At 41.5% G+C, this 22,658-nt stretch overlaps 1 protein-coding gene and 2 long non-coding RNA genes across 4 annotated transcripts; 2 read left to right on the top strand and 1 right to left on the bottom strand.

Moving 5' to 3' along the window:
• Positions 1-11: 11 nt before the first annotated feature.
• On the top strand, positions 12-20,208 carry Lrrc31 (leucine rich repeat containing 31). The gene is given in 8 exon segments (XM_005008604.4): positions 12-265; positions 5,102-5,267; positions 12,163-12,245; positions 12,658-12,862; positions 15,579-15,671; positions 15,673-15,761; positions 17,356-17,536; positions 20,070-20,208. Coding segments are annotated over 8 exon segments (1,035 nt in total). The 5' UTR covers positions 12-186.
• LOC134470833 (uncharacterized) lies at positions 1,098-9,204 on the top strand. The gene is made up of 4 exons (XR_010039986.1): positions 1,098-1,302; positions 2,545-2,656; positions 5,092-5,267; positions 8,707-9,204. It is a non-coding gene; the product is annotated as an uncharacterized LOC134470833 (long non-coding RNA).
• Positions 5,185-9,324, bottom strand: LOC134470832 (uncharacterized). 2 transcript variants are annotated; one of them, XR_010039985.1, is made up of 3 exons: positions 9,186-9,324; positions 7,834-7,919; positions 5,185-5,581 (listed from the first exon to the last, which is right to left on the bottom strand). It is a non-coding gene; the product is annotated as an uncharacterized LOC134470832 (long non-coding RNA). The 2 variants fall into 2 exon arrangements; XR_010039984.1 differs by having other exon boundaries at positions 5,185-5,543.
• Positions 20,209-22,658: the final 2,450 nt, after the last annotated feature.

Here is a 22,658-nt window from a genome sequence, read left to right as displayed (position 1 = left end):
TCCCAGTTTCCCGGATGTTGGGTTAAATCATTCTTATTTATGTTAAACATTACCAAGAATATAAACAGAACAAGAAAGGCTGGGGAGGGGTGAAATTCATGTCAGGGAGAATATTTTGATCTCCTGCAGGACTGACAGCCTTATTTTCTTCTCAGAAATCCTAGAAAACAGAAAACACAGGAAACTATGTTATTGAGAAACACTCCCTTCAATTTAGACATGAGTCCAGCAAAGAAGAAAAATTCCTCATGTGGAGAAACTTAACCCCAGAATTGATTTGCCAGCAAACTCCTCAGGGACTCAGAATTCAACTTTTCCAAAGCTGAAAGTAGAAAAGAGAACAATGACCTCAGAACAACTGATTTTCAGCCCAGCAGAGGGTGGCAGAAGATGGCTACCTTAGACGCTGGTAAGCTTTAGGCTGCTGCTGTTTATTTTTTAAATAATGCTTTCCTCTAGAGAGATCTTGTGAGTTAAACAAAAAGCAACATCAGCCTCTGTGCTAAACCTTTATCATGTTACTGAAGTTCTTTAAATACAAGTAGTTTATATATTAACTTTTGGATTATAAAAAGCAATATATTACTAAGGAGGTAGCAGAAAAATCACCAATTTCTTTTCATTAGAACACAAGTGATAAACTTTCTTTCTTTCTTTTGTCTTCTTTTTCCTTTTCTTTCTTTTTGTTTTTATTTTTTTGAGATGGGATCTGTGTTACTTAGGATGATCTCAGACTTTTGGGCTTACGTGATTCTCTTGTCTCAGCCTCCAAGAAACTAGGACTACAGGTACACACCACTATTCCTGGCTCTGATCTTTCTTTCAGGATTTTTTTAGTCTTTTTTTATACATATGCATTGTGTTCAGTTAATCAACAAACATTGATTGAGTCCATACTATGGGCCAGTTACTGTTCTAAGTGTTGGAAATGTAGCCATAAAAAAAATCTGCAAAAAACCAAATGTAAAGTCATCTAGTGATGAATGGCATGAAGAAAAATAAAGCAAGCTAAGGAGATGGAGAATGGTAGGTAAGCTGTTATTTTAAACCTTGCATCAGCAGGTTGCGTCAGCAGGGGTTGGCAGCATTTGAACACAGATCAGTTTAAAATCAGTGACACAGAAGGACGAATGAAGCCAGCCACGCGCACATTTGTGAGAGCAGCTTTCCAGGCAAAGGTAACGATAAGGGCAAAGGCCCCAGGTGAAACTGAGTCCAGCATGTTTGGGAGTGACCCAGGATTTCAGGGATGCCAGGATGAGAGAGATGGACAGGAAGACAAGAAAGAGGCAAGTCAGAGAGGTAGGCATCTTTGCACAGTAACTGTTTACAAATTCCCTCTGAGCTTATGTGGAGACCTGATCCTACTTTTGAAACCTGTTGTTAAATTGTATAATCCCTACATTGCTATATGATGTTCATATGCATAATTTTCAAAGCTGTGTAACATTCCATTACAGGCATATTTCATAATTAATGATTTTAACCTCCACACCCCCTACTTTATTGGGTACCTGGAATCAAATTCACAACCTTGTGCTTACAAGAAAGGTGCTATACCACTGCTGTATCCCTGGCCCTAGCTTATTGCTTTTTTTTTTAATACCAGAAACCAAACTCAGGACCTCATGCTTACCAGGTAGGCACTGTGCCATTGAGCTATGCCTGACCCCAGCATAGCCTGACCCTTTTAAAGTAAGCAATGCTGTTAAGGCTTCAGTCTGGATATCCCCCCACCAAAGCCGGCAGTGTGAGCGCTGCACCAATCCAGGGGTGGTAGTCAGCACATAATATAAGGGAAGGAAGGAGGCACGCGCTTCCATTTTGCCCTTCTTGTGCCTCCATGAACGCTGCCACTTACCCATGCCACCCTGTCTTGGAACCAGCTGACTATGGACTGAAAACTCCAAAAACTATAAGTTAAATAAATCTTTCTTTCCTTCATTTTGGGCATCAAATATTTTGTCTCAGCAATAAAAGAAAAGTAATCAAGACAAACTCCCAGAACAGAGATTATACATTCAAGGATTATGAGAATAAATAATGCAAAATCTCCCTCCAAAGTTGCATATCATACATAATACCATCAATATATTATTGATCAAATGAAATGTATTTTTAAAAAAAATTTAAAATGATTTTCTCAAGTATATAAAAATAGAACAGTATAAGATACCTCTATGATCACCTTTATAGTTAGCAGTTATCAAACTGTGGACAGTCTTGTTTATTTCAAATGTACTCTCATTTCTATTAGATTGTTTAGCATCAATGTCATTTTACCAGTACACATGTTAAGCATTTTTTGTAATAAGAAAGTTAATGCCTCCTTTAAATAGACGATCATCTCTATCTGAAAATTATTCATGTTTGTTAAATATTACAATAAATGATGCATTGGGGCTGGGGGTTTAGCTCAGCGGCATAAGCGCCTGCCTTGCAAGCAGGCAGTCGTGAGTTCGATCCCTGGTACTGATAAAAACAAAAAGACAAAAAATAAATAAATAAGTAAATAAACACTGCGTTGCCATTAATCTCCCTCAGAACTCCTCTTCACTTGGAATACACTTACCCCAACGTTCTCACGCTTGCTAAGCAGCATTGGGAGCCCTCTTCGGTGACTTTAGATGTGTGTTGCGGCTGCCTCGGTGTCCAGGTCAGTTCACAGCATTTGTCTTTCACTGTCATTTTGATTTTGAGAAGGAAACAGAAGTCTCGGGGTGCCGGATTTGATGAATAAGGTGGGCTTATTTGAGAGATTATTTTAAATGGTTTCAATTAGTTTAGGCAGCCACCAAAAGATACACAAAAAAGACCTCCAGAACTATGTCTAAAAATGGCAAGAGGGCCGGGGAAATAGCTCAGTGGCATAAGTGCCTGCCTGGCAAGCGCAAGGTTGTGAGTTCGATCCCTAGTACCCAAAAAACAAAACAAAACAAACAAAAACAAGAACGATGTGGAAAGTATGTGTGAAGTAAAGGGGGCATTTTGAGGGAGATTCATGACAATGTGTCTTTTATTATAATAAACTTTTAAACTTTCACCGTATATTCAAACTGTACCGTGTATGATTTGGACTTCTAGGAAGTGATTATTGGCTACCTCTAGCTATGATTAAGTTTACAGGACAAAACCAAACTGCTGGTGATCCCTGCTTGGCAATGCTGTCCTTCGAGGTCACACCTCGCTTCTGCACTCCCGTTCCTCCCTAAGGTCTGCGGCCTCTGGAGTAGTGTTACCTCTGCCCCTAGATGGCTCTCGGACCTGGTTCCTTCTCTCCCTTCTGTTACCTGGCTCTCACTGCCTCTTGCCTGGACCACTGTAAGACCTTCCTCTCCAGTTTCTCTTTCTGAGGTTCCCGTCTTGGCAACCTTCCTCCACACTGCTCCCAAGTACTCTTTCTAAACCACAGTTAGGATGGTGTTTCTCACCTGTTTAAAATCTTCCATGAAATCTCTCCTGCCCTGAAGAGAAAGCCTACGCACCCTCACATGGATTTTACCTAGATCCATTGGCTGTTTCTGCAGGCTTCTGCCACCCCGGCCCCTCCCCACTGCTCACATTCATCCCATGCACCTCACTTTGGGGTTTACTTGCCTTCTCCCCCACGTGCTTCCCCATGTCCAGAAACACCCATCTGTAAGTGCTATTCAAATACTACTTTCTCTTGGAAGCTTCCCAAAAACCACCTCCAGGTTTGGTACCACCATACCTGAGGCTCTGACTGTCACTCAGTGTGTCACCATCTATCCTCTTGCATGCTTCCACATCACATCTCGTCACCATAGTAACTGGTCCCTGCTTGATGTCTCCTTCAGAAAGTTGTTGTCTTGGTTTCTTGAACACCCATACTCCTGACATCTGATACAGTTTTAGGAAACTCACGATTCTCAATTGTAAACAGCACAAAACAACCCTAACAAGATGCAAGTTGTAAAACAGCTTGATGAGAAGCCACTGCTCAGTTCACAGAATTCCCTGGGCAACCAAGAGCTTTATTCAGAGTTAAAGCAGCCAGGAAAAGACCCTCTGTCATTGCACAGAGCTGCACTGTGAGGTCACCGCTGTGCTGTCCATGAAGGGCTGGCCCTGCCCTCAGGGCAGACTTTGGCTCCACTGTTTTATATACTTAGTTTGACTTGAGAGATCTTTTTAGAAAAGCTTCATAGATTAAAACAAAAAAATGAAATATAAGATCTGTGTAGAGAAGTTCACAGATCTTACAAACTAGACTCGTATTTAGACATTTTGACAAAGATTTATCATATTTATTTATTTTGGTAATGGAAGAATAATAAAACCAATATTTAATTACTAGTTTGTCCAGTAAATACTAAGTACTTTTCAAGTAAAAGTCACCATAGAGTCGCCTGACCCTGGGAGATGCTAGTAAATTAAGTCCCTATGCTCCAGAGAATGAGGCAGACAGGAAATGCATCTGTGCTGTAGATGAGGAAACAAGGTTCAGAGAAATGATGTGAATTGTGCATCTTATGGCCCGTGACTTGAACCTCATCTTTTTAAAAAATTTTTATTTAAAGAAAGACTAAACGAAACAGAAAATGGGTCAATGTTCTCAGGGTTGGGACCTGGGGACTTTTTGTTGTTGCTTCCTCTTCCCATCTTTTTTGCTTCTTCCAGGAGGCCCCAGTTTCTTTCTTTGTTGGTTACAATTTTTCTGAAGTGTTCTGGCAAGATGACCCTTCCCACTGCTGTGTGCTAGTGAGTTGCAGACAGGGACAGCATATGCTGGCCCCCCTCTCCAGATCAGTCAAGTTGCTGTGGCCTGAATGACTGTATTACTTTGCTCCGCCTCCCCTCCAGACCAGCCAAACCTCAGAGGCCCCACTGGGCCAATGTGGTTAGTGTGTGCCACTGCCACAGGGACTTGACCTATTGGGATAACCTATTGGGTCTCAGCTGGGTCACTATGACCCAGGCCTAGCTCACTCCACCAATACCGTTTGGGAAGGGAACAATTGACTGAAGTCACTGCTGTCCCTTGTACTTGACAGTCCTACCCAGTCCCACAATTGTTGTTTGCCGGAGCCCCCCTTTCTGTAGTGTTTTCACTCCTGTCACTCACCACAGGTCGATGTAGGCACCCTGCCAACTCAGCCGTCCGTTCGGCTCACTGACCCCCGAACTCAATGTAACTGTGCCTCCAGTGAGTTGAAGCGGTGGGATATTGGACAGCTCGGCAAGTCATGGCGGAGCCTTGGCAAGTCACAGTGGGACATCGGCAAGTCATGGCGGGACCTCAGATGGTTGGTAAATTGCCTTAATTTCTTCTTGGGACGAGAGAATTCGTCTCCCTCTGTTTCGGGCTCCCCACTCTGTATTATGTTGGATTCTAAGTTGACTATCTCAGGGAGTTTCTGTAGCCAGTTGTTATCTATCTGCCGTCTTTGCTCCTCTTCTCCTTGAACCTCATCTTCCAACGGTGCTACCTTGAACTTGTTAGTCATTGGAAAGCATCCTGGAATATGCTGGATTGAGAAGAGGCTCCTGAGTCTGTCAGTTGGTGGCTCTTCACTGATAGCCTGAGAAACGAGTGATTTGGATAGGTGGGTACAGCTACCTGATGGTAGAGGGTTAACTGGTGTAAGCATGGTGAACAGATTGGCTAATGAACATATAGCAGTTTTCCCAGGTATTTGAGAATAAAGAAAATGATCGGCAGAATGGTGGCTTCGGGAGAAAACACAAGAGAGACTAGGTTTGGTGGGGCTGCAGCTCGAGCACTGGTGTAGGCTGGGGGGCAAAACTGCTTGAGACCAAAGAGAGAAAGTAGTAAGAGTCAATGCCAAGATTTTTTTTAAAATTCGAAACAGGGTCTCACTATGCACATCAGGCTGGCCTCAAACTTGAGGATCCCCAGTGCTGGGATGACAGGCTGCACGCCAAACCTCTTTTTTTTTTTTTTTGGAGACATTTTTTTGAAAAATATTTTAAGATATAAAAATAACACACACACACACACGGGGACTTAGCTCAGCAGTACAGGTACCTGCTTGGCAAGGGCGAGGTTTTGAGTGCGATCCCTGGTACAAAATAAGTAAATATATAAGTAAATAAATAAGTAAACAAATGAAATCTGGCTCTCTATCCTCCTATTAAGTGCCTCTAAGTTTCCAAATAGATGACATAGCTAAGTTGTGATACGAAGCACAGAATGATCTTGCACCTGCCCACAGGAAAGAGGCAGACCGCCCTAGAATCACCGTTGGTGCACCATCTACAGCTCTGCTTAACACAAAACAAAGGTAGCCAGATGAAGACGTGCAAAACGGGAACGTGACTCCTGTTTATCTGAAATTTCAATTTAACTGGGTATCCTGTTTTTGTTTTTTCCAGATCTGGCAAAGCTATCCAAAATACCAGCTAGCTAATGTGCCATGATACAAATTGTGAGCCAGAGCAGAGTTAAAAAGATGGGGGTGCTGCCCCCTGTTGGTGGCATATGGCAACACCAACCATCCCCATGATAAGGATGTGCGCCTACCATGGGTTTAATAAAACTGGGAAGTCACAGAAACACTGCGGATAAGGATCAGAGCTTTATTATCCTTCGAATCTAGTCTACACTCATTATAGCTGCAGTCTAAATATCTTAATTTCCACTGGTACTGATTTATTTCTTCTTAGTTATAAGGTTTTATACTTTTTGTCAGGACTAGTTAAATACTTTTGCACATGCAAAACTTATGACCATTGAATTTTAATATACTCTTTCTATATTTTAAAAGTTATATAGATTTCCACTTAAAAACACATTGAAGTCACTATTGAGCACCCATATTTGTTTGTATGATGCATTTTGTGTATGTCTTAAATGCTGGCACATATACAGAAGAGACGTAAACCTGACAGATGAATGGCTGCATGAGGTGCTGGGTGAACTTGCTGTCTTTGTGACTACAGTGATCGCACACCTCACATTGTCACAGAGGAACTCGGGGGGGGGTGTCCTTACCAAGTCCCTATAACAAGGACACACGGGGGGGGGGGCAGGTCCTGAAGGAATGCTTTCGGAAGTGGCAAAAGCTCCCAGCCGCTCCTCTCTGGGTCTGTGTTTGTCAGCTCGCTCCCTGTGGCCAGTTTGAGCTCCTGGTGGTGATTTCAGTGTGTCCAGCTCTTGGCCCGCTTGGTTTGGGGAAGGAAATACGTGTGCTTCATCCCTGACAGTTGTACTTGCTCAAAGTATATGTATTCTTCAAGCAGTGAGTGCTTCAGATGCCGGGCTAAGTTGCCCAGGAATGAACTCTGACAAAAAGCCCTTCAGCACCATGGGCTGCAGAAGGGGCCCACGTCTGAGCCCCCAGCAGGAGGAACACAGGTGAAGTTTGCCTCCCCTTCTGAGGAGAGGGTTCCCAAGGGAACAGGTTAGGGCTGTCGCTGGCCATTTTATTTGTCTTTTCATGAGTTCTATCCTTAGTGGAAAATTTTTCTTCATTCTTATAAAGCTAAGCCTCCTGGTTCAGAAATAGCATTGGGATTCAGGATGAAGAGAAATGATCAGCTCCTGCAGAAGCTGTGTAAAAGGCTGTCACCCGGATTAACAGCAGAAGGTGTGCGGGATATGCCTGGCCATGCCGCTGACCTTGTCCATGGAAATACAAGGCATTTACATTGAGATAGGCAGGCAAAACAGACTCGGTGGTCACCTGGTAAGCCACGGTCCACTGAGTGGCCCCAGACACCCGCAGAAAGAGCAGCTGTACTGCTGTTTACTTAAAGAACAAGGTAACAGATCCTCCCTCAAGCATTAAAGATTTGAGCTGAGTTTAGGAGACTGATTCATTTTGTTTTTCCCTGAGCAATCTTACTTACCTAGTGATTGCCTCTTGCTCCTTGAAAAACATCTGTTCTTGCAGATTATACGAACTTGTGAAACTTATCCATAAAATGGAGCTCTGCTGTAAATGTAAAGAAGTGTCATATTGTTTATTATGTGGAGTGAAAAACATAACTTCCAGAAATTACTGAGAGAGAGAGAGAAAGACAGACAGACAGACAAACAGACAGACAGACATGGGGGGAAAGTCACCAATAGAGAAGAAAACAAACCCAGTTAGTGGAGCTTTACAAATTGATTTTAAAAAAGAACTAAAGAAACTTTGTGAGTTCAAGGAGGATGTGACCCAAAAGTTCATGGATCTGTCATACAAACTGATCCATGTGTTATGGGAGAAACACATAAACAATTGGAAGACCTGACTAAAGTGGATCAGAACATGAGTGACCAATTTATCACATCACAAGACCAGGATTTTGTTGTTAAGTGAATTTTGGAGGATCTTGATCAGAAAAAAAGTGTGACGGGTCCTGGCACTGGCAGCTTTAGAATCTAAATTTGCCATCTTTTCTCTTAACCTGAATTTTTTTTTTTTTATCGGTGCTGGGGATCGAACTCACGACTGCCTGCTTGCAAGGCAGGTGCTTATGCCACTGAGCTAAATCCCCAGCCCCTCTTAACCTGAATTTAAAGGCAAACTTACTCTATTCCTAGCACACATGAAGTTGTATTTCCCTGCCTGCCTACCACAGACTTTCCTGTCATGTGTTTTTTAAGGTGTTGCTTCTCTTTTTGAATTTCCTTCCTTCCAGGCCAGTTCTGCCTAAGCTGCAAAGTCTTGACGTGCCCAACCCTTCCATTAACAAAAACGTTGAGCTCTTTTCCCGTTTCTGCCTTGCTGTTTGCAGCCACCATGAACTGCGGCTCTGCCATGACAGCTTGCCTTAGAGCCAACTGAGGATGGACTGAAACCTCCAAAAACTCTCCTGTCTCATGGTGAGAGAAAAAAACATTTCGTTCTTCCTAGAGGAAAACAAGCAGCTCCAGGGGACTTCAGGGAAAAACGCATCAGCGGAATGGAGCAGTAGATGCTATGTGCTGCAAGATCTGGATAGTACCATCAATATTTTGTTGAACAGAAGTAGTAAGAAATATACCTTAGGGAGGGGCGAAGATGGCAGATAGATAACAGCTGGCTACAGAGGCTCCCTGAGATAGTCAATTTAGAATTCAACATAATACAGAGTGGGGAGCCCCAAACAGAGGGAGATGAATTCTCTCGTCCCAAGAAGAAACTAAGGTGAGAGGAACCAACCAAACATATAGTGCTGGTGCTATTATTGGAACAGCTAAAGGTTCAGTGTTCCCACCGCAGCGGGCAACTTACCCAGGTGTCCGAGGTCCTCCTGCTTCAACTCACTGGAGGCACAGTTGCGTCGAGGTAAGGGGTCACCAAGCCAAATGGAGAGCTGAGTTGTCAGGATGCCAACTAATCGACCTGTGGTGAGTGATGGGAGTGAAAACACTCCACAGAAAGGGGGCTCCGGCAAAAGACATTCTGGGACTGGGCAGGACTGGCAAGTACAAGGGGCAGCAGTGACTTCAGTCCTCTTCCCTTCCCAAACGGGATTGGTGGAGTGAGCTAGGCCTGGGTCATATGACACAGCTGAGACCAAATAGGTTATCTGAAATCGAGTCCCTGCAGCAGTGGCACACACTAACCACACTGGCCCAGTGGGGCCTCTGAGGTTTGGCTGGTCTGGAGGGGAGGCGGAGCAAAGTAATACAGTCATTCAGGCCACAGCAACTTGACTGATCTGGAGAGGAGGGGCCAGCATATGCTGTCCCTGTCTGCAACTCACTAGCACACAGCAGTGGGAAGGGTCATCTTGCCAGCACACTTCAGAAGAATTGTAACCAACAAAGAAAGTAACTGGGGCCTCCTGGAAGAAGCAAAAAAGATGGGAAGAGGAAGCAACAATAAAAAGTCCCCAGGTCCTAACCCTGAGAACATGGACCCAGGACAGGTAAATACAAAGGAGAATGAGAACAGCAAACATGCAATATCAGACACAACGCCAGTGAACATAAAGAGATATATTCGGGACCTCATAGACGAGTTCAAAAGTGAAATATTTAGCCAAATAAAACAAGATATAAGAAGTTTAATAAAAGAGATACGAAGCACGCCTCAAACAGACACAGACGGAAGAAGCAAGGAACTCAAACAAAGGAGAGAACCACTTGGTGAAATATATAAAAATATATAAAATACATAAAGCAGATTCAAAGAGATCACCAGGAAATTAAACTCTATGGAAAGATGGCAAATCAACTTGAAAGAAACAAAAGATAGATTATCCAAACTGGAGGACAGTTTTGCAATGTGGGATTATGAAAGAGAAAACTTTTTAAAAATAACAAGCAAACAAGCAGTAACAATACAAAGGCTAGAAGACAACAAAAGGATCTATAACTTGAGAATAAAGAATGTAAATGAAGAATCTGGGATACAAACAAAGGAACTACAAAGGTTATTCACAGAAATAATTAAGAAAAACTTCCCAAACATTGGAAAAGGAAATGATATTCTGATATATGAGGCATACCTCACCAGCCACCTACAACCACAACAGAGCTACACCCAGGCATATACTAATCAAGATCCCACAAATTCAATATAAGAACAGAATATTAAAAGCTGTTAGAGACAAGAAACAGATCACCTATAGAGGAAGGCCCATCAGAATAACAGCAGACTTCTTGACACAAACCATCAAGTCAAGAAGAGCCTGGAGCAAAATATTCCAAGCCCTGAAAGAAAATAACCTCCATCCCAGATTGATATATGCTGCTAAACTGTCTCTAGAAATTAATGGAGAGACAAGATGCTTCCAAGACAAAGAGGAGCTTGGGACCACCAATCCAACTCTATAGAGAATACTGCAGGGCATTCTAGAGAGAGAGAAAAGTACTAGGATTCCAGAAACAGTGGCAGAGAAGTCTCAATGAATGGAGCAGAAAACAGAATGAAGAAGATAAGCAGACAACTGATGGCAAAAAAAAAGAGCATAACAGAAATGAGGTAGAGAAGATTTTATTCAAAACTGATATGATTGATAGTATCAAGTCTGAGCGTTTAGGCAACTACACTGAAGACGGCAAGACTCTACCATACACATTCTGGTTTGATAACTGCCAGTTTTTGAAGTTCTATACTATATAAAAGTTGTGTTTTTATTAATACTGTTATGTACTGATATATTCAATTATACTATGTCTGATGATATAGCCAATAGAGATGTTATCTCTATTGGAGATAACAAGAGACAACACAGGAACCATAGTAGAACTCTTTGCACAATGGTCTTATGTTTTTTTTTCATTTCATATGTTTATAGAATTATGTTTTGTTTTGTCTTTCTTTGTTTTGTTTCTCCCTCTAATATAGAAAGGATAGAAATACATGTTAAGACTATGCATGTGTAGAATCTATAAACAGTTTATGAGAACTGATCATATGACACATGATGAAATGAACAGATACTTTGAAGAGCACTAACATACCCAGTGCTGATCCTGGAGTGTCATAAGGTGACACCCAACAATAGTATTATTCTCTGTTCAGAGTGATATTAGCCTGCTTGGGTTTATTCAATCTCAACATAATTGAAGATATGGATAACTGCATGTATGTTTAAGTGTATAGGACTGATAACCATATTTCTAAGTTTTTGTTGGATAGTTGAACAGAACTGGTTGCAACCTCACTGTTTGATTCCCTACTCTATATGCTCCACTTTAGTATCTTGAATAACTATTTGTAAGAAGTCAATCTGTAATCATCAACTAGTGACTTCTTACTGTTTTTTTCTTTGAAAGTATGTATTATTTCTACCCATTTTCTGTTTTGTTTAGTCTTTCTTTAAATTAAATTTTAAAAAAGACACTACAGTATCCAGTGCTGATCATGGAGTGTCATGATGTGAAATCCAGCAATACTATTATTCTTTGTTCAGAGTGATATTAGCCTGTTTGGGTTTATTCAGTCTCAACATAAATGAAGATATGGATAACTGCATGTATGTTTAAGTGTATAGGATTGACAGCCATGTTACTAAGTTTTGTTCGACAGCTGAACAGAACTGTTTGCAGTCTCACTGTTTGAATTCCCACTTTACATGTTCCATTTTTGTATCTTGAACAACTACTTATAAAATGATAATATGTAAACATCAACTAGTGATTTCTTACTTTTTTTCTCTGAATGTATGTATTATTTGTACCTATCTTCTGTTTTGTTTAGTCTTCTTTAAATAAAATTTTAAAAAAACCTTGGTGACAGTTTAAACAGTATTGCTTAGGAATTTAAAAAAAAAACAAACTTCAAATTTGAAACTACCAAAGTTACATTCATATGGATCCTCAGAAAGTGTTGAAATACTTGTTAACAATGCTAAAGCTTATATTTTATATATAATATAAAGGTAGCATAAATACAGATGACATATGACATAGAAGTATATATTTAAAGGTTATCAGAAAATGCAACAAACTTAACAGTAGCTAAGTTGGGGGTTAAGATTACGAATGATTTAAATATTCTTTACGTTTTATTTACTTTCTAAGATTCTATGGTAAATATTCATTACAAGATTCAGGTCAGAACAACCGGTAACTGATGTAGACCTTAGGGGCCGTGTGACAGCACTGTCCGCTGCACAGAGGCCCGCTGGTAGGAAGTCTGTTCTCACCCCCAGGCTTTTGTCAGAGCAGGACACCGACTCAGCCTCCTCCCTTCTACTCACTTCCCTGCTGCTGTGCGGTATGTCACAGTGGGGTTTTGACTTTCTTTGTAAATGATGCTTTTAGATACTTAGGTGAGCTGAGGAAATGAGATCTGTCCTGCAGTAAGGCACCGGGTGGAAGTTTTGAAGATGCACCCACTCAGCTGGCCGTGTCGAAGCATCTGGAAGGCCTAGGTCCTCGCCAGTGCTCACCAACATGGATGACATGGCATCATGGTTTCATGGTGTCACTGAATAACTGTAAAGAGAAGCCAAGGCAAGACTTAAGATCCTGGCACATGTTTGGAAATTTGGTGACTTTGAGATATACGCTGAAATTTACTTCTTTTATTGGAAGGATCCAATCGTCAAAGTTCTGTGAGTGCCCCACCATAGTATTTGGCATGTATTGGATACCTAGCAAATGTTAGTGAACCTAAATCCCTCCTATGCATGTCTGTCTGTAAAAGACTTAGCACCTGAAAGAGAATATTCTGAATTTATCTTGTGTTGAGAAATGAATCTCTTAGTGTCACAAAATTTGAGATTTAGGCTTTTGAACTATCAAGTAAAGTGAAGCCACTCAGCTAACAAGTGAACTCACAGAGAAAGAGCTCAGGGGGTGTCCACCATGGCTACGCGTTAAACGTTTAGGTGCCTGCACTTATTTTCCTCCCGTAAACACAGCCCTGTAGTTACAACATGTAATACAGAAGTGTAATTTCCCATAGCAAACAGTGCAGGCGTATCCTGAGATTAAGGGTTCATTCCATCCACATCCACCATAAACCTTCGGCACACATCTGGGGTCTGACAACCACTCCCCATCCAAACCTCTGCTACCTAGTGCAGGCCGCTGCCTTCTCGTTCTTTTCGATTATTGCAGAAACCCAAGTGGTCTCCTCATTCCTTCATCGTTCTGCCCTCGTTCTTGACTCCTCTTTCTGACTTCACTATGGCTGCAGAAACACACCAGGCAAGAAATCCTGCTTTTTCCAGGTCGCTCACAGCTCTGACCTACAGCGATGTCTCCTTCAGCTCCTCCACACTGCTCAAGCCCGGTGTCTACATATAGTTTGATACGTGAACAAATGGACAAATGACAGACAAGAGCAAGGATAGATTTTTAGTTTTCAAGTATAATTTGGAAAATAGGTTTTTATGTCTAACATCTATCTTTTAGAACTGCTACAGCTCTGACTTCTCAATTTTGAAAATGAGATTTCACAAAGATTATCATCATTACTGTTATTATTATTATTTTGAGACAGAGTCTTGCTATGTAGTTCAGTCTGGGATTGAACTTGAAGAATCCTCCTGTCTTGGCCACCTGAGTGCTGGGATAACAGATGTGTACCACCACACCTGGCCTCACAAAGATTTTAAAGTTTAAAAAAACTTTTTTTTAAATCTCGTGCTCTACATGGAGCTAGCCTCATCGGCTCATGTACTTATCATAGCCTGAGAGTCGTGCCTAAGGAGACACTCTTGACTTATTCGGCCACCAGATTCTCTTGGTGACACAAAAAACCATGAATGTCACATCTTTTTTAAATTTTTAAACATTTTATTAGTACATGCTTGCAGTACAAAATAATTGCATCCATTGTGAGGAGCTGGTACGTGGCGATATACATTTTATACCTTTTATTTTCCTTTTTCCTCTTTCCCCTCCAGCCTCCCTCATTTCTCACATCTTATCTTGCTCCTGAGCAGAAGTTAAAGTGATAGAGGATGTTACCACCAGCACGACAGGAATGAGCAGCCGGTCACTGACTTGGGTGGATGGTCTTGGAAAACTAATAATTACTTAATAGTTGAAGAGAATGGTATTGTTCCCCTTCTGCTTAATTTAGAAAAACATGGAAGTGGGAATGCATTCTGCCTTATGCCTTATGATATTGATCAACTGAGCATTCATTTATCTGATCATTGCCAATAACTCCAAAGAAACGGGAGATGGTTCAGTTAATATCTATTAATTAGTCCTCCAATTGTGTGAGGCGCTGAGCCATAAGCTACAGTCAGAGCTTCAGTCTGGTCACAGCAGAAATGAAACAATATCTATCCAAATTACGCGACGCAATTCAAACTGCTTGGGGTAGGATTACAAGAGGGAAACAGCTACATCAATGGGATGGCAAATGTCACCTGGCTTGCCGACCCTCTTTTCTTCTGTGTGCCTTTCCTCCCTCCGTGAGCTTTGTACCTTGATGTTCTGGGTGCTGATTCCCACTTTGGGAATCAGTTGCATTCCATCCCTGAGCTCATCTTCAGAGGAAAAAGGCAGAAAATTAATATGCAAATAAGCATGCAATAGTGTATGCTGTGATATAAATAAAAGAGGGTGACGTGGTAGTGACCAAGGGTTGTTCTGGCTAGGGTGGTGCTGGGAGGTTCTGAGAGGTGAGTCAGCCCTGTGGCGTTCCCAAGGTACTGTTTCCCACCATGCTGACATCTAGGGTAAGGCCTGCAGCAGGATGTTGCAGAGATAGTGAACTGGAGGGTGGGATAACTTCTGCAACCGTGGGCCCTTCAGGACCCCATGCTAGGGCTGTTACCAACAGGTACCATTCATGTTGATCATTTTAGTTGCCTTACTGATACTTAAATTCTGACAAAAAATAATATCAAACATAGATATGTGGCAGGCACTAGGCCAAGCACTGTACATAGACCAAGTCATTGTGTCTTCCCAAGGATCCAGTTAAGCAAATATTTTATGATTGTGAAAACCACAAAATTCTTTAGTAGCAGACTTTGATTAGAACCCAGTTCTTTCTGTCTGCAAAGTTTTTGCTCTTGACTTGTAGAAAAGCCAGAGCAGCAGAAAGAAAAGAAAGCTGTCTTAGAAGGCTTATCACGGTCTGTGAGGAAGGGCAGGACCACAGAGGGGAGAGCTGCCCAAGAAGAAAACTGGGGCAAAAGGAAAAAGAAGAGAATATTGAAGCAACTGCCAGCCAGATGCTCTCTGTGAGATGATGCATACACAGGCACTGCTGGTATGTTAACAGCCTAACTGTACCTTCAGTCTTAAATCTTCAAGCACTGGACTCATCAGCCAACAAAGAGAAAGGCAGCTCTTCTGCTGTTCAGCAGGCTCCAATTTTTACTGCTATTATAATTGTTACTAATCAACAACTGTGCTTTGGAAGGTGAGTCTTTCACAGCGCTGGGTATGAAAAGTGCCCAGATCCCTGTAGGCACTGTAACATGTGGGAGGGAGGAGGCTCTTTCCAAGGCTCAGCCACAGGAAAGTCATGAAGTACTCATTTATCTTGTTTTCAGGAGCTATATCCTCTCAAGAGGAATTGTCTGCAGGCCACGTTAATGATGCTGGCATTTGCAGATTTAACATTTAAAATTTAAACGGTGTCTAGCCAACTCTAGAGTGTTCTCCATGCATGGTAATGTGTAATTTTGCTGAGGCATCACTATGAATCAGGTTTGCTGTGAGTCTGATGCATTATCCAGGCTGTGAGCTTTGCTGACTGCCCAGAACCCACTTTTGCAAGAATTTATGCTGTCTCTGAAAGCTAAGTATGCCTGAAGGTCATAGATACATCAGGCCTATATCAACCGTCTTGTGAGTCTGAAATTTCTGCCCATCTAGGGATAAGAGCATGGTCAGCAAGTAGAGAGAGAAACTTTGAAGCAGTAGAATTTGGTAGCAAGTTTCTATACCACACAAGCAACTGGTATATTGCATATGCATTGCTTATGTGCATATGATCCTGGTCCCCAGCAGCAGCCCTTTACCAGGAGGACACAGGTCTCAGCATATAGTTATGCTCATAGTTAAGATTCATTACACTGAAGGGACACAAAGCAAAACCAAAAAAAAAAAAAAAAGCTGTAAGAGGAAAAGTCCAGAGGAACCAAACACGAGCTTCCAGGAGTCCTTTCTCAGTGTTGCACAGGACACACTTAATTGTAGAAATGAATTGTGATGGCATGTGTGAAATATTGAGTACAGCTGACACTCACCTGAACCTTCAAGTCCAGGAGTTTCATTGAGTCCCATCATGTAGGCAGTCACTACACAGCACATTCTAGGCTCACAGAAGGAAAGTTGGTGCCCAGCACAAACTATATTATCAGTACAAACAGGTTGGGTACAGTAAACCACCCTTATCAGATGGGAATGGTGGGAATACTCCCTAACTCCAGGTTCCCAGATGCCAGCCAAAAGGCAGCCTTCCTGGCTCATAGCTGGCCTTACCTGGGCAGCAGTCTCAGGCCTGCTGGGTTAATGCTTTTATGCACATGTATATATGACTAGAATTGCTGGACTTGGGTGCTTTGTGGGCAGTGATTGAAATAATCCTTCTCCTTGATCCTCTCTCAAGTGTTGTACCATGTGACACTTCCTTCTTCTTTTGAATGAATAAATAGTTCTTTTTTGATATGTTAGTACCTTGGGGTGTTGGTACATGTACATCATACATTTAATTCTTTTTACATTCCTTTCCTCTCCCTCTCTCCCTTTCTCCTTCCCCCATCTCACTTTACTAAGAATGAATTGGGCTAGAGAAACAGCTCAACAGCACAGTGCCTGCCTGCAAGCACAAGACCATGAGTTCAATTACTGATACCCAAAAAAAAAAAATTATTCTGTGAACCAGATGGGGGCTACTGTCACTGAAGTAAATACATTTCATTAATAGAAATAAGAAACTATTTATTAATACCTATTAATTAAAATAAGTGCCTCTCACTTACCCCAAATTCTACAAACTCTGTATTTGAGTCCTCTTGCCTCCTGTTCAGCCCACAGAGACTCGGTCCTTGCCATGCTCCAGGCCAGCGCTCCCCTAGCTTCAGTGGTCTCATTGCCACGTGTCTGGATTGGGGAAGCGCCTCATGCCAACCTGGAGTTCATCTGGGGTCCCAGAGGATCTGTAGGTGTGCTTGATGGACAGCCTGAAGTTGGCTATGCCTTTCTGCGAGGGTAGTGTTTGGTACATTCCTGGTTCTGTGCCCCTAGAATCTAGCTCTTGCGATGATGATGATGATGATGATGATGATGTGTTTGTGTGTGTGACAGAGAGAGAGAGACCTCAGGTGCTTCACATCTCTATGCTTTGGTTTCCTCTTCTGTAAACTACAGACTACATACATACATCATGAGATTGTAAGAGTTAAGTGAATTAATGCAGATAAAGTTCTTGAAAAGCAACCTGATGCACAGTAAATTTTTAATACACATTAGTTGCTAATGTTATTGTGGGGATAGTCTATACATTTTATTTTAAAAGCAAACTGGGTTATATCACTACTCAGGTAAAAGTAGCCGTGTCTGTCCTGCAGCACCTCAGGTGAAGTCCAAACCCCTTCATGTGGCTTAAAGGTGCTGGTGATTTAGTCTCAGTCCTTTGAGCCACTTTCTCCTGTTTCCTGAACCCAACCTGTGTGAATTCTTTGTTCCTCCATGTCAGTGAGTTTTCACTCACCAAAGGCCACCCCTTCTTTGAAGTGCCTCATCAGCCTCTGTTCTTTCTTGGGGAGTAGTGATCCTGTTTTTCAGGGCCCAACATAAATGCCTTTTCTTGTGATGGCTCTTTGTATATCTAAACTAGAACCTTCTTTTTTTTGGTACCGGGGATCGAACTCACAACCTCACACTTACCAGGCAGGTGCTTATGTCACTGAGCTAAATCTCTGGCCCTTAGAACCTTCTTTATAGCTTTTATTAGAATTTCTAATTATATATTAGTTTGTGTGATTGTTTAAGGTTTGTATTTCCTCCAGACTATAACCTCCTTGAGGGCAGGATTGTTTTTAGTGCTTATTACATACCTGAAGCATCTTGTATTAATCAAGTAAGTAGGTAAATAAATAAGCAAACCTCTCCAAAGAGTCTATAATTCACCAAATGGTTATAACATATTTCATTGCTCAAACTAATGATCACTTAGTAAAGTTTCACAAAACAAATAAATTTGGGGACAACATGATATTTCATAAATATGCTTCTTGATTGGGAAAAGTTGATCTTAAAAAAATCTTGAAAAAATTGCAGTCATCAGAAGACATGGCTCTAACTAGTCACACAATTGATGGATCATAACCAAGTAGATATTACACTAAATTATGTTGTTTGACATAAACTTATCATTCAATTTAATCAAGCATATATAAATATATATAGAGATTATATATATTCTATGTTGCTTCTATAAGAAAAGGAAATGCATTTATTGAAGGATTTGTATCATGAGTAGGAGATATTTTCTTTTAAAATAGCACAAAAGAATAGAGACTTTTCTCTTGAATACATTATTCTTTGGGAAGAAAACAGAACAGTTAAAGTGAATTTTGACTATTATGCATGAGGATAAATTGTTCTGATAATTTTAACCTCGGGGCCAACTGGGAAATAAGCAGAAGATATTTTGATTTTCTTTGAGAATCTTTGCAGAATACATTAATTACTTTTCTTGCTTCAGTAATTGCAGTGGAGTAAACACAAGTACACCTTGCTGCCATGGCTCCACCCCTGAATTTCAACCGTGACTAAATCATTCTGAAAATCTTGCCTAGCTGTCCAAGCACTTCACCTCTTCCTCTTCCATACATACAAAGTGACAGAAAGAAACCCCATGGAGAGTTTAATCAAGTTCTACTTTTCTGAAGTTTCCAGTATTTCCCTAACTACAAATAGTAAACATAAATGGATGCCGTGAATTTAAGAGTGGAGAACACAGTCTCTACAACTTGCTCAGACGCTATTTATACATATAGCATTGGTCCACTTTCCTCAGAGTGAAGCTTATGCTTTCTGTGCTGTTTGTTGTAGTCAGGGTTTGCAAGGGAATAGGTTTAATAGAGAACATATAATTTATAGGATTATTTTATAATAGTCACCCAAAGAGTCAAATGCAAAAGGGTGCAGATCTGTTTACACACTAGAGATCCAAAGAACCCAGCTGAGGGCCTGGGTCCCACGGTAGTGTCCTGACGAGCCCAGCTGAAGACCTCCATGAGTTCACCTGGAGGTCAACGACAATGTCTCACGCAAGTCGGAATAAAGGATCTGCAATGGAAGGCCCAAAGGTCAGTGGTGGAAACTAGAAAATCTGTGCCAGCGGGATGAAGGATCTGTGCCAGCAGGCTAAGAGATCTGCCCTGGAGCCAGGAAGTGAAGCTCAAGGTAAGGATCAGAGCTTCCCCAGAGAGAACTGCAGCCATCCGCAGTGACAGTGAGGACCTGGCTTCTCTGTCGATGAGAACAGCTAAGTTCAAATCAGGAAAGCCAGTGTGACAAACCTCTCCAGGAGGATTAACAGCACACAGTCTTCCCCTCCATTTCTGCTTTTCTGCTCATGCTGGCAACAATCCCCAGGTGGGCTATTCACACCCAGCATCTTTCTGATTCACTTCAGCTGGGTGTTACAAGTTGCCAGTTAGTTAACCCACCACACTGTTCTTTATCACTTCTAGCTGAAGCCCCCATTCGCCTCCTGCTCTTGAAATTGAATCAGTCTTTCTTGGAATAAATATGTTGCTGGCAACCTGAAGCTGCTTCTGGAAACGTTAAAGCCTTCAGCAGCTCTTCGAGTGCTGAGGCTGAGCAGCTGTTCCCTGATGGGGACATGGCAGCCTGGGGTTTGCAGGGACTGATTCCAAGGCAGTCTTGGTGTGCAGAGCACAAGGGTGGGGGGGGAGGAGAAGTCACTGCATCCAGGGCTGAGGCCCCTCCTCAGCTGCTTTTCTCCCCAGCATCAGCTTGGTTCAAAGCAGGCCAATTCTAAAACCCAGTGGCAGGGCAGGGTGTTTTAGGCAAATGGCTTCTGCTCACACCTCCCCTGTATCGGGACCGTCATTGTTCAACTTCCTTCATGTATATTCTACTTTCCAAGTTTTGACCTCTCCATGTGATACTTGCAGTATTAGTTGATTTTTTCTCTCGGGTGACTTTTAAATGGTTTTATTTATTTAAGAAACTGATAATTGCCCTTACTAAACTAGGAATATCCATTCTCATAGATATTAAGCTGCCGCCTGCTGAAGGCCTTGAGTAGAGGTTCATTATCTCTTTGCTGAAAAAGGAGAAAGCCAACAGCACAGTGTAGCAGCCATCTGACATGCTGTCCATGTCAGTTTGGAAAGATAGAATTGAATAAAGATTAACTTACGCCCTGAGAGTTCAGGTAATTTAATGTCTTCCTTGTCTCTCTCTCAAATCACTGTGTAGGGCCACTTCCCACTGTGAAACAATAGACTAGAGATTTATCTTTGGCTCTCCTTAGCCTTATCTACTGTCACCGTTCAGTCTTTAGCTGCCAGGAGTCTAAAGCTAGGAGCACCCTCCAAATGAAGGGTTCGGCTCAGTCACTGCAGTCATCTGTGTTCTCTCTGTGCTCTGCTATGACATGACATGTGTGCCTAAAAATCAGGTGCTATGCAAAAAAAAAAAAAAAAAAAATCACACAGTAATCACCATATGGCTTTTGGTTAGAGATACGACACTCAACAGCTTCATCGGTGACACAGTTTAAAAAACAGGAGCTCATAAAAATATTACTACAGTTTTAATCTGTCTTAAGTCAAAGAAACACAAAAAACTGCAGTAAACATGGATCTTGAAAAAGACCTGACGTTTGTCTGTGAACATGAGCTGTTTTTACTCCCCTGGGAGGAGGATTATCTGATGTCCAAGGGCAAGTTCTGACACCAGATGTGGAAGAATGGGGGCCATCACCCTCAAAGCGCAAGCCTGTGTGCGCTTGTATTCCTGTACACAGCTGGGGAAGTTTTATGTGTTCTTGTAGGATTTCCTGTGGACAGTCGTGCACAGCAAACAAATTTGCATTATGCTCATATTGTTTCTCATTATTTCAAGCTAGTTGAAAGAAATGCGTTTTAAACCAAATGTTACAATACAAATTATTATAATTAGAAGAGTGGGATAAAATATTGTGATTTTAATATACATTTCCCTAATCATTAATGATGTGGAACATCTTGTTTTGTACAACTTGAATTTGTGATTCTCCTGCCTAAAATTCTGGGATTACAGATGTGTACCAGGCTAAAACTTTCAGTTTTGTTTTATAAATGTGTTTATTCAATGCTGAAAGCATTTTTGTGTTCCATCTTAGAACTTTATGAAAACTCAAGGAAAGACAAAGATTTTTTCTGTATTTCTAGAGCATTGTATCTTTCTTTAAAAAATGCTACTGGTAATTTGACTTAGATTGCCTTAAAGCTATAGATCAACTCAGAGAGAAATGACTTTTCAACAATACTAAGTATTCTAATTCACAAACATAGTTGATCTCTCTAATTAGGTCTTTGATATCATGTATTAGTAGTTTTTAAATTTCAAATGAATGTCCTCACATAGTTTGTTAAATACATATCTGTCCACTCAGGAGAACACAGGTGAAAGCCATGTCCAGGCTTAGTGTTCTGAGCAACAGTCTTCCTTGGGAGACTGAACCTGAGATCCTGTGGAAAGAACCAACTTTTGGATGCAATCAGGAGTTATTTCCCCAAGTACAGTGCTTAAGGGACCAAAACATATTCAGTTTAAGAGAGAATCACCAATCTCCTCTCTCCCTTCCTAGGTCTGGTTCTCATCATTTATGTATGTAGGAAAGGAAAATACTTTTGCCAGTAAGTTGTAAATTCTAAAACCTTCACTGTAAACTTGTAAACTATGTAGTGGTTGTTGGGCTGTGCTAGCTTAGACTTTTATTATTTCCTATAAAAAAAAATAAAGAGTAGTTTGGGACAAATCTCTGGTAGTATGGAACTAGTTGTAAGCTGAGAGGATGACTGAGGGTCATGGCCAGGGCCACTGTCTGGCAGACACGCAAAGGTTACTCAGGGGAAACCAAGTCCCCACAGCCCAACTGCAAATCTCCACTCATCTACCATCCCCATCCCCATCCACACTCCTCAGGAAGTCAGAAGTAACTCTTTCAGTAATCTTCTGGTATCCTCTGTCCCAGAATGACCAGAGATGATGCTGGTGGATTCCTTTCTCAAAGCTTCCGCTGAGAGCTGAGCCACAGATTTGGACTTCTCTCTGCTAGTAAGTTAGAAACTCCAGTTTTTCTCTAACT

This window comes from Cavia porcellus, unplaced genomic scaffold (assembly GCF_034190915.1).
Source record: "Cavia porcellus strain 051 isolate PalLab524CR breed Dunkin Hartley unplaced genomic scaffold, mCavPor4.1 scaffold_17, whole genome shotgun sequence".
In the NCBI taxonomy this organism is placed as follows: domain Eukaryota; kingdom Metazoa; phylum Chordata; class Mammalia; order Rodentia; family Caviidae; genus Cavia; species Cavia porcellus.
Note: the sequence above shows the minus strand (reverse complement) of the source record. Positions and strands in the feature narration are given on the sequence as shown.